This window comes from Ictalurus furcatus, chromosome 6 (assembly GCF_023375685.1).
Source record: "Ictalurus furcatus strain D&B chromosome 6, Billie_1.0, whole genome shotgun sequence".
Taxonomy (NCBI): Eukaryota; Metazoa; Chordata; class Actinopteri; order Siluriformes; family Ictaluridae; genus Ictalurus; species Ictalurus furcatus.
This window is the reverse complement of record NC_071260.1, coordinates 2981457-2995000: the sequence shown is the minus strand read 5'-3', so window position 1 is coordinate 2995000 and position 13544 is coordinate 2981457. Positions and strand designations below refer to the sequence as shown.

The following is a 13544-nucleotide window of genomic DNA, read 5'->3' as shown; positions in this document are numbered from 1 at the left end:
CCTGTGGCTGAATCACAAAACACCTTCTATTGGACCTACAGTGCACTCTGTAGGCTCTATACCACCGTGGTCTACCCTAGGTAGGGGGCAGAGTCAGTGAAGCCGTTCGGGATTCAGCCTAACAGGGTGTTTGATTGGGAACGCTGACTGAGTACAAATCATCAAATCTAAATATCACTAACATGAAAGTGTTACATCGAGTAAACAAATGAAAACGAATTGAAAAGTTAACATTCATGATACACACACACACACACACACACACACACACAGAAAATGGGTCTCCTGGCAGTGTTTCACAGAGTTGCGTCATGTTTAAAGCTTTGAACGCTCATTTACACACTCTCTTTCTGAACAGAGCAGGAGTTAAAAGCTGGCTGAACGAAGAGGGGAAAAAAAAAACATCACTCACATCCATGAACTCCACGTTGGCTTTGGGTCCCGTCGCCTCGTTCAGGATCTTAATTGCTACCGGGATCTTCACCGTCTCACCCTCGGGCACCCAGATCCCCTGAGGAGAACGACAGCCGTTAGACATTCCTGCACGTCTGAGATTAGATCAGACAGTTTATGCAGGATCGCGTAAAATACAACACTAAAATAGCATTTTCCAGCCTTGTCCCTGTCTCTGGTTCCTGATTGGGTGATCTCAGATCGCCACATGCCTTAGCCCCGCAACCATTGGTCGGATTGAAGATTTTAGATCTCCATATCACGACTACTTACAGTAACTACGCAGGATATTACTTTTGCTTTGTCTCGCCTGTTAAGTGGCGTGTGTGTGTTTGCATTGAGCCTCAGCATGTTCTTGGTGCTCAGCCCAACCCAGACGATGACTTCCCACTTCCGACATCAGTCAAATGCAGCACTAGTTTGGATTTGTTTATTATTACGGTCTTGCCACCATTTTCTGTATATTACCTCCTGACCTAGGCGTAAAACGGTTCACCTCTTAGGGGGCGCAAAAAAAAAAAGTTACTGAAGGCTTCTTTAAGCGTTCACGGGAAAAATAAGAGCTCGTATCTTCTAGAAAAGGGTTCAATAAGGCCTCAATAAAAGTACCATGTACACTCTTAGAAGAGAAAAAAAAATGAGTTACTGGTTAAATTAAGGTTTCTTTAAGGGATCATTGGATAATTACGGGTTCTTAGTATCTTAAAAGGGTTCTAATTGGAAACCATATGATAAGAAGACACCGCTGAATGGTTCTACATAGAACATTTAAAGGTTCCTCTGAAAAGAAATCTATACAACAACGATGACCAAGAACGATGGCCGTTTTTTTAGGGTTCACTGGACAATTAATGGTCGTTTGCTACTGAAAGGGTTCTAATCGGAACCGTTTCGTGATAGGGAAACATCTTAGTAAAGGGTTCTTTAAGGGCTCGTTGGGTAATAAAGCATAGAACTTTTAAGGATTCCCTCTGAGGGACGACTTTTTTTTTTTTTTAAGTTCCAAGTAGAATCTCTTTAGGAAGATAGGAACCCTTAAGGAAGACTGGAACCGTTTTCTTCCAGTGTAATTCATGGATTCAAATTTCTTCCCCCCCCCCCAACCCCCCCAACCCCCCCACCCCCCATTTGTGCTATATTTTAATGTATATATCATATATTTGATTTAAGGCTTGATTGATTGATTGATGACTCTCAAAAATGGTTAGTTGGATTATTTATACTTATTATTATTATTTATCCTTGGACTATATTGTTTACTGATTATTAAATATTATCTGTCTGAAGGCCAAAAATGTCGATGTTGCATTTCGAATAGATTTTTTTCTGTTATAATAAAAATTTGTTACAAACCTCTTCAGAGTGCAGGCGTGTTTAACGGGACAGATTGTACAGTACAGTCACTAGCACTAACTATAGCTAATGGTTTTCAACCATGTCACATATTTTACCGAAGACCATTCAAGTCTATGTTCACTTTGGGGTTCTCTCAGATCTGTTTGGTAAATAGCCTGTGCCGATACTAATCTATCATACAAGTCGGTAATAATCACCTTGTAGACGGTACCGAAGGCTCCTGCACCAAGAATCTTCACCCTCTTCAGCTCCGTCTCCTTGAGTATCCTGAGCTGGGCCTGATTGGGTGCCGCACCACTCGGGGTCAGAGGCTCCACCAGCTGAAAATCAAACCACCAGAAGAAAAAAGAAAAAAAAATCAAATTTGGTTTTACATAACGTACTCTCACCTCTGTTACTCAAACCTACACCCGCTATTTGGACGTAGTCCGTTGCTGAAAAAAATTCCACAAATGTGTCTGTTAAACCAGATGACATTGTGAATCAGAAGACGAAGCACTGTCTATATAAAAAAAAAAAAAAAAAAAAAGAGAAAAGAAAGTGAAATTAACCGTGGGGTGCAGAGATTACACATTCAAGTAATTAATTAGGTCTTTCTTCACCATGGTGCGACGAGAATTAAAATGGGAAGAATGACAAAAGCCTGAGGGGATCAAAGAGGAGCTGAAATATGAAAATGAGACAGAGATAAGGGTGGAGCAGAATGAGAAGTTTCAGGAACAGAGCGGAAAAAAAAAAAAAAAAAAAATGGAGATAAAGATAAACCTGATAATATTGCAGCAAGTGCCAGATAGAGACCGAGAGAAAAGAAGAGAAGTGAGAAGGGATGGGAATGCAAATAGCCGTGTCATTTATTGTTCGGAAGAAGAAGAAGGAAAAAAATCGAAAGAGGAACGACAAAGATCAAGAGGAATGAAGAGAGTTAAAAAGGATCGAGAAGAAAAGAAAATGACGAGCGAGGAGGCGTTTCTCGGCCCTCGCCGCGTCCCTGGACTCGTCACGGACGTCGGATTAAAGCGTGAGAGCAGATTTTCAATGACAAAAGATGAAGATGGAGGAAAAACAAAGGCGGCACACGTAAGCGTAGGACTACGAGGAGCTGTCCACTAAAGCCGGTGCTGAAATAGTTGAACACCATGTGTTTATTAACTGCTTTTCGAGAATCACAGTCGATAAATAAATACGCCGCAGTAATAAAATGAAACGGGTGACGCCAAACGTCTAGGTCTTTTTGAAATGCATCGCAAGGCGGACGAAAGCGCTATTCGCCATCTTCACATACGTGAGCTCACGGGCGCCCACGATTGGCTAGTGTCACTGTGATTGACGCGGGGGTAAGAGTATGCCCCACCCACGGTCGGTGTATTAAGGTTGGAGTTTCCTGACCTCAACTCCTGACCTGAACACCTTTGGGATGAACTGCACCCTGGGCCTCCTCGCCCAGCGTCGTCGTCTGACCTCACTAATGCTCTTGTAGCTGAATGAACACGAATCCCAACAGCCACCATTCATCCTGGAATGGACATGGACGTTCTCGCTGTGGTCGCTGGGACTACGGATGCTGCGATGTCCATGGGACTGCGATTACCACGTACGGTTTTACACTCGGGTCTCCTTTAGTGAACAGTGGACTAGTTCAACAAACAGACTTCATATTAAAACCATAATGAACGTTCCTTTACGTTCACACTATCCGTCGTGACCCAGATGAGGACGGGTTCCCTTCTGAGTCCGGTTCCTCTCAAGGTTTCTCCCTCGTATCATCTCAGGGAGTTTTTCCTCACCACCGTCTCCACCGTCTCACTCGATAGGGATAAATTCACACACTTTAAATCTCTATCATGTGTTTATATGTCTCTGTAAAGCTGCTTGGAGACAACGTCCGTTGTAAAAAGCGCCATACGGATCAAATTGAGTTGGAATGTGATGTTCGACAAGAACATATGGTTGTGATGGTCAGGTGTCCACATACTTTTAACCATATAGTGTATGTAAAAGCAGCTGTAAATAGTGAAATTGTCCAGGAAGTGTACATGCACCCGTTCTTTAATAGACGGAAAAGGAGGGGGGGCGGGGACAGCAGTAGGTGATAATACAGATTTTTTTATTTTTTTTTAATTTTACAGTAATTAATGTAATTCTTCTTTAGTTTTAAACGTTGTAGTTAATTGTCTCATTGTTTTATCGCTTTTATTTTGTTATGATTTATTTATTTTTGCTGCTGTAAAGTCTAAAACGCGCTCTGCTTTCTACATGCTGACGGCAGCGCGCTCTCATTTCTCTGATTATTTTCTTTTTTTGTTTGATTTGATTTGCATAAAGAGCAGTGAACGGATTCATCCAGCTTCAGGCAACATAGCTGCAAGAGCAACGTGGGGTCAAAGCCCACAGGTGCTACACACACAGACACACACACACACACACACACACACACAAACTGACTTCTGACCCATCCGCCTACGTACACACACTTCTCTGAGTGCATGCTATTAGACTGTAATTAAAGAGAGAGGGAAAATAAGTGTAAACAAGTGCGTGCACACACACACTCTCTCTCTCTCTCTCTCTCTCTCACACACACACACACACACACACCCCAGTACAGATCAAACACTGTGATGTTGCATGTGTTATTGAGTAGAGGTCATGGGGTCAAGCAGGATCCGAGGCCAAAAGGAGCAGCTGGTCAGTACAGGCCATTTTACCACGAATCTGCATTAATGTCTTCTACACACAGGACATCTCTTCTGTGTGTGTGTGGGGGGACGGGGGCGGGGGGGGGGCAGGGGGGGACGTGTGTCTCTGTGATGTTCATAATGCATTTCTACTGAGCTTCTAGAAACTTCCGAGGCACTAAAGGGCTTGAGAGATTTCCAGAAGCTGTTGTTCCTCTTTCCTTTCATTCCTTCCTTCCTTCCTTCCTTCCTTTCGTTCTTTCGTTCTTTCAGCATGACAGTACACAGCTAAAGGAGACCTCTCTTGCTCTTTATTTTGCCTCTCTCACTTTCTGCTGGGTTCCGACATTGCTCCTTTCTTCTTTCCTTCATTCCTTTGTTCCCTTCTTTCTGTCTGTCTTTCTCTCTGAAAATGCACAGTTAAAGGAGACCTGTTCTTCTCTCTTGCTCTTGATCTGGTCCTTCTCAATCCCATTCTTTGTTGGGTTCTGATATCATCCCTTTCACCCTTCGTTTTCTTTCCTTCCTTCTTTCTTTCTTTCTTTCCTTCCCGCCTTCCTTTCTTATTCCCTTCCTTCTTTCTCTTTCATTCCTTCCTTTCTTCTTCCCTTATTTCATTATTTCCTTCTTTCTTTCTTTCTTTCCCTCCTTCTTTCTTTCCTTCCTTTCTTTCCTTCCTTCCTTATTCCCTTCTTTCTTTCCTTCCTTTCTTCTTCCCTTATTTCATGATTTCCTTCTTTCTTTCCTTCCTTTCTTTCTTTTTCCTTCTTTCCTTCCTCCCTTCTTTCTTTCTCTTTCCTTCTTTTTCTTTCTTTCCTTCCTTCTTCCCTTATTTCATTTCCTTCTATCTTTCTTTCCCTCCTTCTTTATTTCCTTCCTTTCTTTCTTCTTTCCCTCCTTCTCTCTTTCCTAATTTCCTTCTCTTTTTTCTTTCTTTCCTTCCTTTCTTATTCCCTTCTTTCTTTCCTTCCTTTCTTCTTCCCTTATTTCATTATTTCCTTCTTTCTTTCTTTCTTTCCCTCCTTCTTTCTTTCTTTCCTTCCTTCCTTTCTTCTTCCCTTATTTCATTATTTCCTTCTTTCTTTCCTTCCTTTCTTTCTTTCCTTCCTTCCTTCTTTCTTTCTTTCCTTCTTTTTCTTTCTTTCCTTCCTTCTTCCCTTATTTCATTTCCTTCTTTCTTTCCTTCCTTTCTTTCTTCTTTCCCCCCTTCTCTCTTTCCTAATTTCCTTCTCTTTCTTTCTTTCCTTCTTTCTCTTTCTTTCTTTCCTTCCTTTCTTCTTCCCTTATTTCATTTCCTTCTATCTTTCTTTCCCTCCTTCTTTCTTTCCTTCCTTTCTTCTTCCCTTATTTCATTTTTTCCTTCTTTCTTTCCTTCCTTCTTTCTTTCTTCAATTCTTTCTCTCTCTCTCTCTCTCTTTCTCTATCGTCTCCCTTCCTTCCTTCGCAGTGTCGTCCGTTGTTCACAACGCATTTCCACTGAGCTTCTGGAAACTTCTAAGCCACTAGAGACCTTCGGGCGATCCTGGATAAGAGCTGCGCCGTTCCTGATTGGTTCCTTTTTGCATATCCGGTGTTTTTAAGCTCTTCCACTGCTTTTCTGCGTAAATTTGATCGTTCTGATCTCCACTCTGCTCCAATACTAATTATAAGCGAGAGGGATTTGATCTCACAACCTCCCAAACGACAGCATGAAGCCGTAATCACCGCGCCACCGCTGTTGCGTCACTTTTACCGAACCCCGTCACCGATTCTTCGTTACACGCAGCAGCGCTGCAAACGGCATTTCCTGGTGTACGCTACGTTTAAATAGAGCGTTAACCGAAATGATCACGTCCTAGCAGCAATTTCATCTTCTGCTGAAAACGTGGAAGTAAACGAGGACGTTGTCGAGCTCTCAGTGCCGTGCCGTCTATCACTAATCAGAAGACAGATGGTACCAGCAGTGACCGCTGTGGCTGTGGCACAAGCTTGAACATGCTGCATTAAATGACTTTTTCGGTGACGCTTCAAACGCACGTTCTAGCACAGGAACGGAAAAATACAACCGCAGCTCAAAGTACACTGCGCGGCCAAAAGTATGCGGACACCTGAGCACCACACCCATATGTGGACCTTCCCCAAACTGTTCCACAGAGTTGGAAGCGCACAATTGTGTAGAAGGTCTTTGTGCGCGCTGTAGCGTTATAATTTCCCTGCACTGGAACGAAGAGGCGCAGACCTGTTCCAGCATGGCAATCATCAACAAGCACAATGAGTGTGATGTCAGGGGTGTACATACTTATAAACCCCACCTTACACACCATAAAATTCCTCTAAGACACATCCTCCAGTGGCCTATTGTGAAACAGTCCTCAATAAACACTTTATTATTAATAATATTCACAATAATAAACCATTCTTTCATGCTGTGCTGTAGTCTGTTAACTGTGCACAGTTTTCTTTCCATCCTTCCTTCCTTCATTCCTCCCTTCCTTCCTTCCTAATATTTTCTCTTCCTGCCTCTTTGCTACGCCTTCCTTCTCTTCTCTCATCTTTCCTCCTGCTCTCCTTCCCGTCCTTCCTTCTATCTTTACTTCCTATTTCCCTCCCTCCATCCCTTCCTATTTCCTTCCATCATTCATTCCGCCCTCCCATCTTTCTTTTTCTTTCCTTCCTTCCCCTTGTCCTCTCTTTTTCTCACTATCCATTAATATTCTTCTTTCTCTTTGCTATTCCTTCCTTCCTTCCTTCCTTCTATCTTTACTTCCTATTTCCCTCCCTCCCTTCCTATGTCCTTCTACCCTTCCTTCTGTCCTTTCATTCTACTTTTTCTTTTTCTTTGTTTCTAATATTTTCTCTTTCTGCCTCTTTGCAATGCCTTCCTTCTTTTCTCTCATCCTTCCTCCTGCTCTCCCTCCCTCCCTTCCTACTCTCTTTACTTCCTACTTCCCTCCCTCCATCCCTTCCTATTTCCTCCTACCCCTCTTTCCATCCTTCTTTCCATCATTCATTCCGTCTTCCCATCTTTCTTTCCTTCCTTCCTTCCTTCCTTCCTTCACCCTGTCCTCTATTTTTCTCACTATCCATTAATATTCTTCTCTTTGCCATTCCTTCCTTCCTTTCCTTCCTTCTATCTTCACTTACTATTTCTCTCCCTCCCTTCCTATGTCCTTCTACTCTTCCTTCCTTTTCTCTTTTCATTCTACTTTCTTTCTTTCTTTCCTTCCCCTAGTCCTCTCAATATTGTTTATTGTTATCCTTCCCCTCTCTCTCTCTCTCTATCTCTTCCTTCCTTTCCTTTCCTTCATTCTATCCGTACTTTAAAAGACGGAGAGAGGCGGAGCCATGTGAGCTGTCTTTATATGGAGTTTAAGGTTTTACAAGCATCCCCGAGCTCCATCTCACTTTGTCTGTCCTCCCTTTGTATTTCTCTGTTTCTCGCGTAGCCTGAGGGTGATGAAGAACTTCCTTGGCATGTCAGAACCCAGCAGACACAGTATGAAAGAGACGAGATAAACAGTGGAAAAAGAAGACAGAGCGGCCTGAGGGTCTCCTTTAGTTCCTCCAGCTGGGTGTGTTCCTGTTGCTCGAGCCCTTTCTTTGCCCTCTGATCCCATGCAGAGTTGTTTTAATGAATCCTTTGCTGTTGTAATTAGCAGGAGAATTGGGGGCTGAGCAGGAAGTTATTGAGGGATTTACAATAGAAGCGCCAAGGAGAAAGATGGCGAGTAAGAAAGACAAAGATATATCTGTGGAAACCCACTTCGGGAATTAAATAAATAATAACCCTGTATCCTAAGTCAAAATTCTGAGAAAACAAGTCATAATTTTAGGATTCTCTCACGTAATTATGAGATAAAAAGTCATAATTTCAAGATACTAAGTCATCATGTTGCAGTATTGTTTGGTACTGCTGGAAGGTGTGCATGTACGCAGCCGGAACGACTTTTTTGTGGTTCGAAATTATGACTTATCATAGAATTATGACTTATCTCATAATTATAACTTTATATCTCAAAACAATGACTTATCATAGTATCTCGATTATGGCGTAGTATCTCATAATTGATTGAATATCTTATCATTGATGTAGTATCTCAAAATTATGACTTGGTGTCTCAATTATGGCGTAGTATCTCATAATTCTGACTTTGTATATTAACACAACTTGTTATAATTATGGTATGACACCTTAGTTTAACAAAATTATGAGATGGTATCTCAAAATTAGCGTGGTATATCATAATTGTGACATCAAAACCTTGACTTGTTATAATCATAATTATGACTAAATACCTGAAATACAATTTAGTATCTCGAAATTATGATGGTATAATTATCACTTCTAACAATTAAGACACATTATGCCATAATTATAGCATAGTATCTCATCATTACGACTTGGTATCTCAATTATGGCTTAGTGTCTCATTATTGACTTATAACTGATTTGGCATCTTGAAATTATGAGATAGTAGCTCAAAATTCTGACCTGTAACCCATAATTATGACTTTGTATCTTAAAAGTATGACTTGCTATTTGATAATTATGATATGATACTTAGTTTCCCAAACTTATGAGACAGTATCTCAAAAATATTGACTCAGAATCTCATAATTATAACATAGTATCTCAAAAATACTGACTCAGCATCTCATAATTATAACATAGTATCTCAAAAATATTGACTCAGCATCTCATAATTATAACATAGTATCTCAAAAATATTGACTCCGCATCTCATAATTATAACATAGTATCTCAAAAATATTGACTCAGCATCTCATAATTATAACATAGTATCTCAAAAATATTGACTCAGCATCTCATAATTATAACACAGTATCTCAAAAATACTGACTCAGCATCTCATAATTATAACACAGTATCTCAAAAATACTGACTCAGCATCTCATAATTATAACATAGTATCTCAAAAATATTGACTCAGCATCTCATAATTATAACACAGTATCTCAAAAATACTGACTCAGCATCTCATAATTATAACATAGTATCTCAAAAATATTGACTCAGCATCTCATAATTATAACACAGTATCTCAAAAATATTGACTCAGCATCTCATAATTATAACATAGTATCTCAAAAATATTGACTCAGCATCTCATAATTATAACATAGTATCTCAAAAATATTGACTCAGCATCTCATAAGTATTACATAGTATCTCAAAAGTATTACGTAGTATCTCATAATTGACTTAATATCTTATAACTGATTTAGTATCTTGAAATTATGAGATAGGTCAAGATTATATATCTCAATTATGGCTTAGTATCTCATATGTGACAGCGTCTCACTATGACTTAGTATTTCAAAATTATGACTTGGTATCTCATAATTATGTCTAATTATCTTGAAATTATGACTTTGTATCATACCATAATCTCGTAATTGACACGGTATATCACAATTATGACACAGTGTCTCAAAATGATGATTTGGTACCTCCTAATTATGACTTTCTATCTCAAAACCATGACTTGTTATAATCATAATTGTGACTTAATACCTGGAAAAATGATTGATTTAGTTTTCAAAATTATGACTGGATATAATCATTATGACTTCTCATAATTAAGACATATTATGCCAGAATTATAACACACCAAGTCATAATGATGAGATACTATCTCAATTATTACTTAGTATCTCACAATTGACTTAAAATCTCATAACTGCTTTAGTATCTTGAAATTATGAGATAGTAGCTCAAAATTCTGACTTATAACCCATAATGATGTCTTTGTATCTTTAAACTATCCCTTCTTATTCCATAATTATGGTACGATACGTAGTTTCCCAAACTTATGAGATAGTATCCCAATAATATTGACTCAGCATCTCATAATTATAACACAGTATCTCAAAAGTATGACTTTTAAAGTATTACTTAGTATCTCGTAAATATAAGACAATACACACAAGTGGCTGAAAGGGGATTCCATGGAAACCAGAAATAGGATCGCAAGTAAGAAAATGGGAGAATGGCAAGAGAAAGCAAAAGCGAACAACCGTCTTACCTCCGTCTCCAGGAAGCGCCTGAGTGCTCTTTTCTTTTTGATGCTTTTCCTTCTCACCGACACGGCCACGCCCAGGGCCACGATGACCACCACGAACAAGCCACCGATCACCCCTGCCACAATCAGCGGAGTCCTAACAGACAGGGAGATGTAAGAAATAGAAAAAGCTTATAAAAACACGACACAGTACAAAACATAGGAATATTTTAACAGCTTAAAGTGATGAGTTATGTCACAACACTGGCATTTCTTGATGTCCACACTGACATTTCAAGAGTAATTACACTGCGACGTTAGTGCTGCAAAGTAGTTTCTTAGCAACTTACAACCCGAATCTGAAGGAAACGTTAATGCCCTATACATTCTTGCCTTGTTCTTCTCTCGTGTAGACATGCCTTCTTTCTTTGCAAGCGATTCTCTTGGAAAGAGTCAGTAATGCGAACCGGTGAGTCGGTATCGTGTAGCGAAGGATGACGCCATGATGCACCAGACAAACAAACCAACAAAAACCACTTCAATCGTTCTTATTTACAGTGAATACGAATCACCTTTTAGTTGAGTTTTTGTCTTACACAGTGTTCCTTGGGCATTTAAACCACCGTGTGGTATTGTCTAGCTTCTTATACATCTTGAAAGACATTTTTACAGAATAAATATATATATACACACACACACACAAGCGATTGTTAATAACAGTTTTGCCCAAACTATTATACGCTTTAGCCCCCCCACATACACACGTGTGTGTGTGATAAACAAGGGCATGGATTTTTTATAAATTACGCCTTCGCCATGTAAGCAAATAGAAGCGAAAAGAGAGAGAGAGCATGGAAGCGTGGGAGATGTACTTTATGGGCAACAGTCTTGTGTGTGTGTGTGTGTGTGTGTGGCTCTGAATAGAAGAAAGACACATCCCATTCACACACTGCTCGATTATCTATTTGCCGAGATCAGACTCTGTCTGGTTAATTCAGTATTGATCGGACGCACCAGGCTCCCATCCTTCACATGCCTACACACGTCGAAGACACACATCACTAGTATATGTGATCACTCTACGCGTGGGCACGTAGCATTTTACTCGGCTACGTTAACTTTAGCAACTTTCTGAGTAAAGGTAGGTGTAATGAGCATGACTGTTCATCCGTAAGCTCTCTGGGATTTTCGTCTCGGTTTTAAAAAAAAAAACAAACATTTTTTATGGACTGTGCAAGCGTTGCTGTAAAGATCACACCGTATTTAACCTTCGAGAAATTGATCAGTGGACATGACCTCAGGTAACTTCAGCGCATGCTGTCTGAATTGATATGTTGGAGAAGATTTCGATGATACAGAAGGGTTTCCAGGGTTAAGTTATTGAGTTTCTAGCACGGCCTACTCATATACTGATAGGAAAAGTGATAATAAAAGGTCAAAACGACGAGTTTGCATCCGAATGAGACCTGTGTAGTACACGTGACATTATTAGCATGATGACCATACATCAATTCTGGGGGTTTATCAGCATTGCGAAGTCAGAGATTCTGAGATTGTGTGTGTGTGTGTGTGTGTGTGTGATACCACAGTATATCTGGAACTGCAAATCCATTTGTGCCTAGTAGTTAGTGTCGTTTTGTTCCTTTTGCCCCATGAGAACAAAAGAAAGTGCTATCAATTTATCAAAGGTGCGTGCACATGCACACACACACACACATTTACCCTGAGCCTCACAGCGCAAGCCATTAATCACACAATGGTGGCCAATTCACTGTACAACTTTCCCTCTCAGACCAATCACCTCTCTCTCATTATGTCACTAGACCCTCTAGAAAATACAGGAATGGGAGTGTGTGTGTGTGTGTGTGTGTTAAAGTTATAGAAAAGAAAAGTCTAGCACTTTATTACCTGTCAATCATGCCAATGCAGTCCTGAAGCCTGGGCCCGGTGCACCTGAAACACAGAACAGACTCATATAAATGAATAAACAGAAATAAAGGAGCAACTGTAGAGCTTTGCTGTTATCACCTGTCCGTCCGTCCGTCCATCCGTCCATCCATCCATCTATCTATTCACCCACTGATCATCTGACCATTATATCCATGCACCTGTCCACCCTAATACATCTTCCCAGTCATTAATTCATTCATTCCATCCATCCTCCCATTCATTCATTCATTCCATCTATCCATCCATCCATCCATCCATCCATCCATCCTCCCATTCATTCATTCCATCTATCCATCCATCCATCCATCCTCCCATTCATTCATTCCATCTATCCATCCATCCTCCCATTCATTCATTCATTCATTCCATCTATCCATCAATCTATCCATCCTCCCATTCATTGATTGATTCATTCCATCCAACCATTACATCCATGCACCCATCCATCCATCCATCCATCCATCTGACCATTACATCCATGCACCCGTCCATCCATCCATCCATCCATCCAACCCTTACATCCATGCACCCATTCATCCATCCATCTGACCATTACATCCATGCACCCGTCCATCCATCCATCCATCCATCCATCCAACCCTTACATCCATGCACCCACCCATCCATCCATCCATCCATCTGACCATTATATCCATGCACCCACCTATCCATCCATCCATCCATCTGACCATTATATTATCCATGCACCCACCTATCCATCCATCCATCCATCCTCCCATTCATTGATTGATTCCATCTATCCATCCATCCATCCATCCTCCCATTCATTGACTGATTCCATCTATCCATCCATCCATCCATCCTCCCATTCATTGATTGATTCATTCCATCCAACCATTACATCCATGCACCCATCCATCCATCTGACCATTATATCCATGCACCCGTCCATCCATCCATCCATCCATCTGACCATTACATCCATGCGCCTGTGCATCCATCCAAGCCCTCCCATTCATTCATCCATCCAATCACTTGTTCCTTCATTCCATCCATCTGATCATTGTATCCATGCACCCATCCATCCATCTGACCAATATATCCATGCACCTGTCCATCTATCCAAACCCTCCCATTCAGTCATTCC

The 13544-nt window shown here is 40.6% G+C and overlaps 1 protein-coding gene across 1 annotated transcript in view; it reads right to left on the bottom strand.

The window, feature by feature from the left end:
• The window catches only part of LOC128608488 (receptor tyrosine-protein kinase erbB-4-like), a 338895-nt gene that overhangs the window by 55658 nt on the left and 269693 nt on the right, over positions 1–13544 (bottom strand). Inside the window, exons 16-19 of the mRNA XM_053626224.1 lie at positions 12395–12439; positions 10511–10643; positions 2007–2129; positions 413–511 (exon numbers count right to left, since the gene is read on the bottom strand). Of these exons, the coding sequence (XP_053482199.1) occupies positions 413–511; positions 2007–2129; positions 10511–10643; positions 12395–12439 (400 nt within the window). The remainder of the gene's footprint in view (positions 1–412; positions 512–2006; positions 2130–10510; positions 10644–12394; positions 12440–13544) is intronic.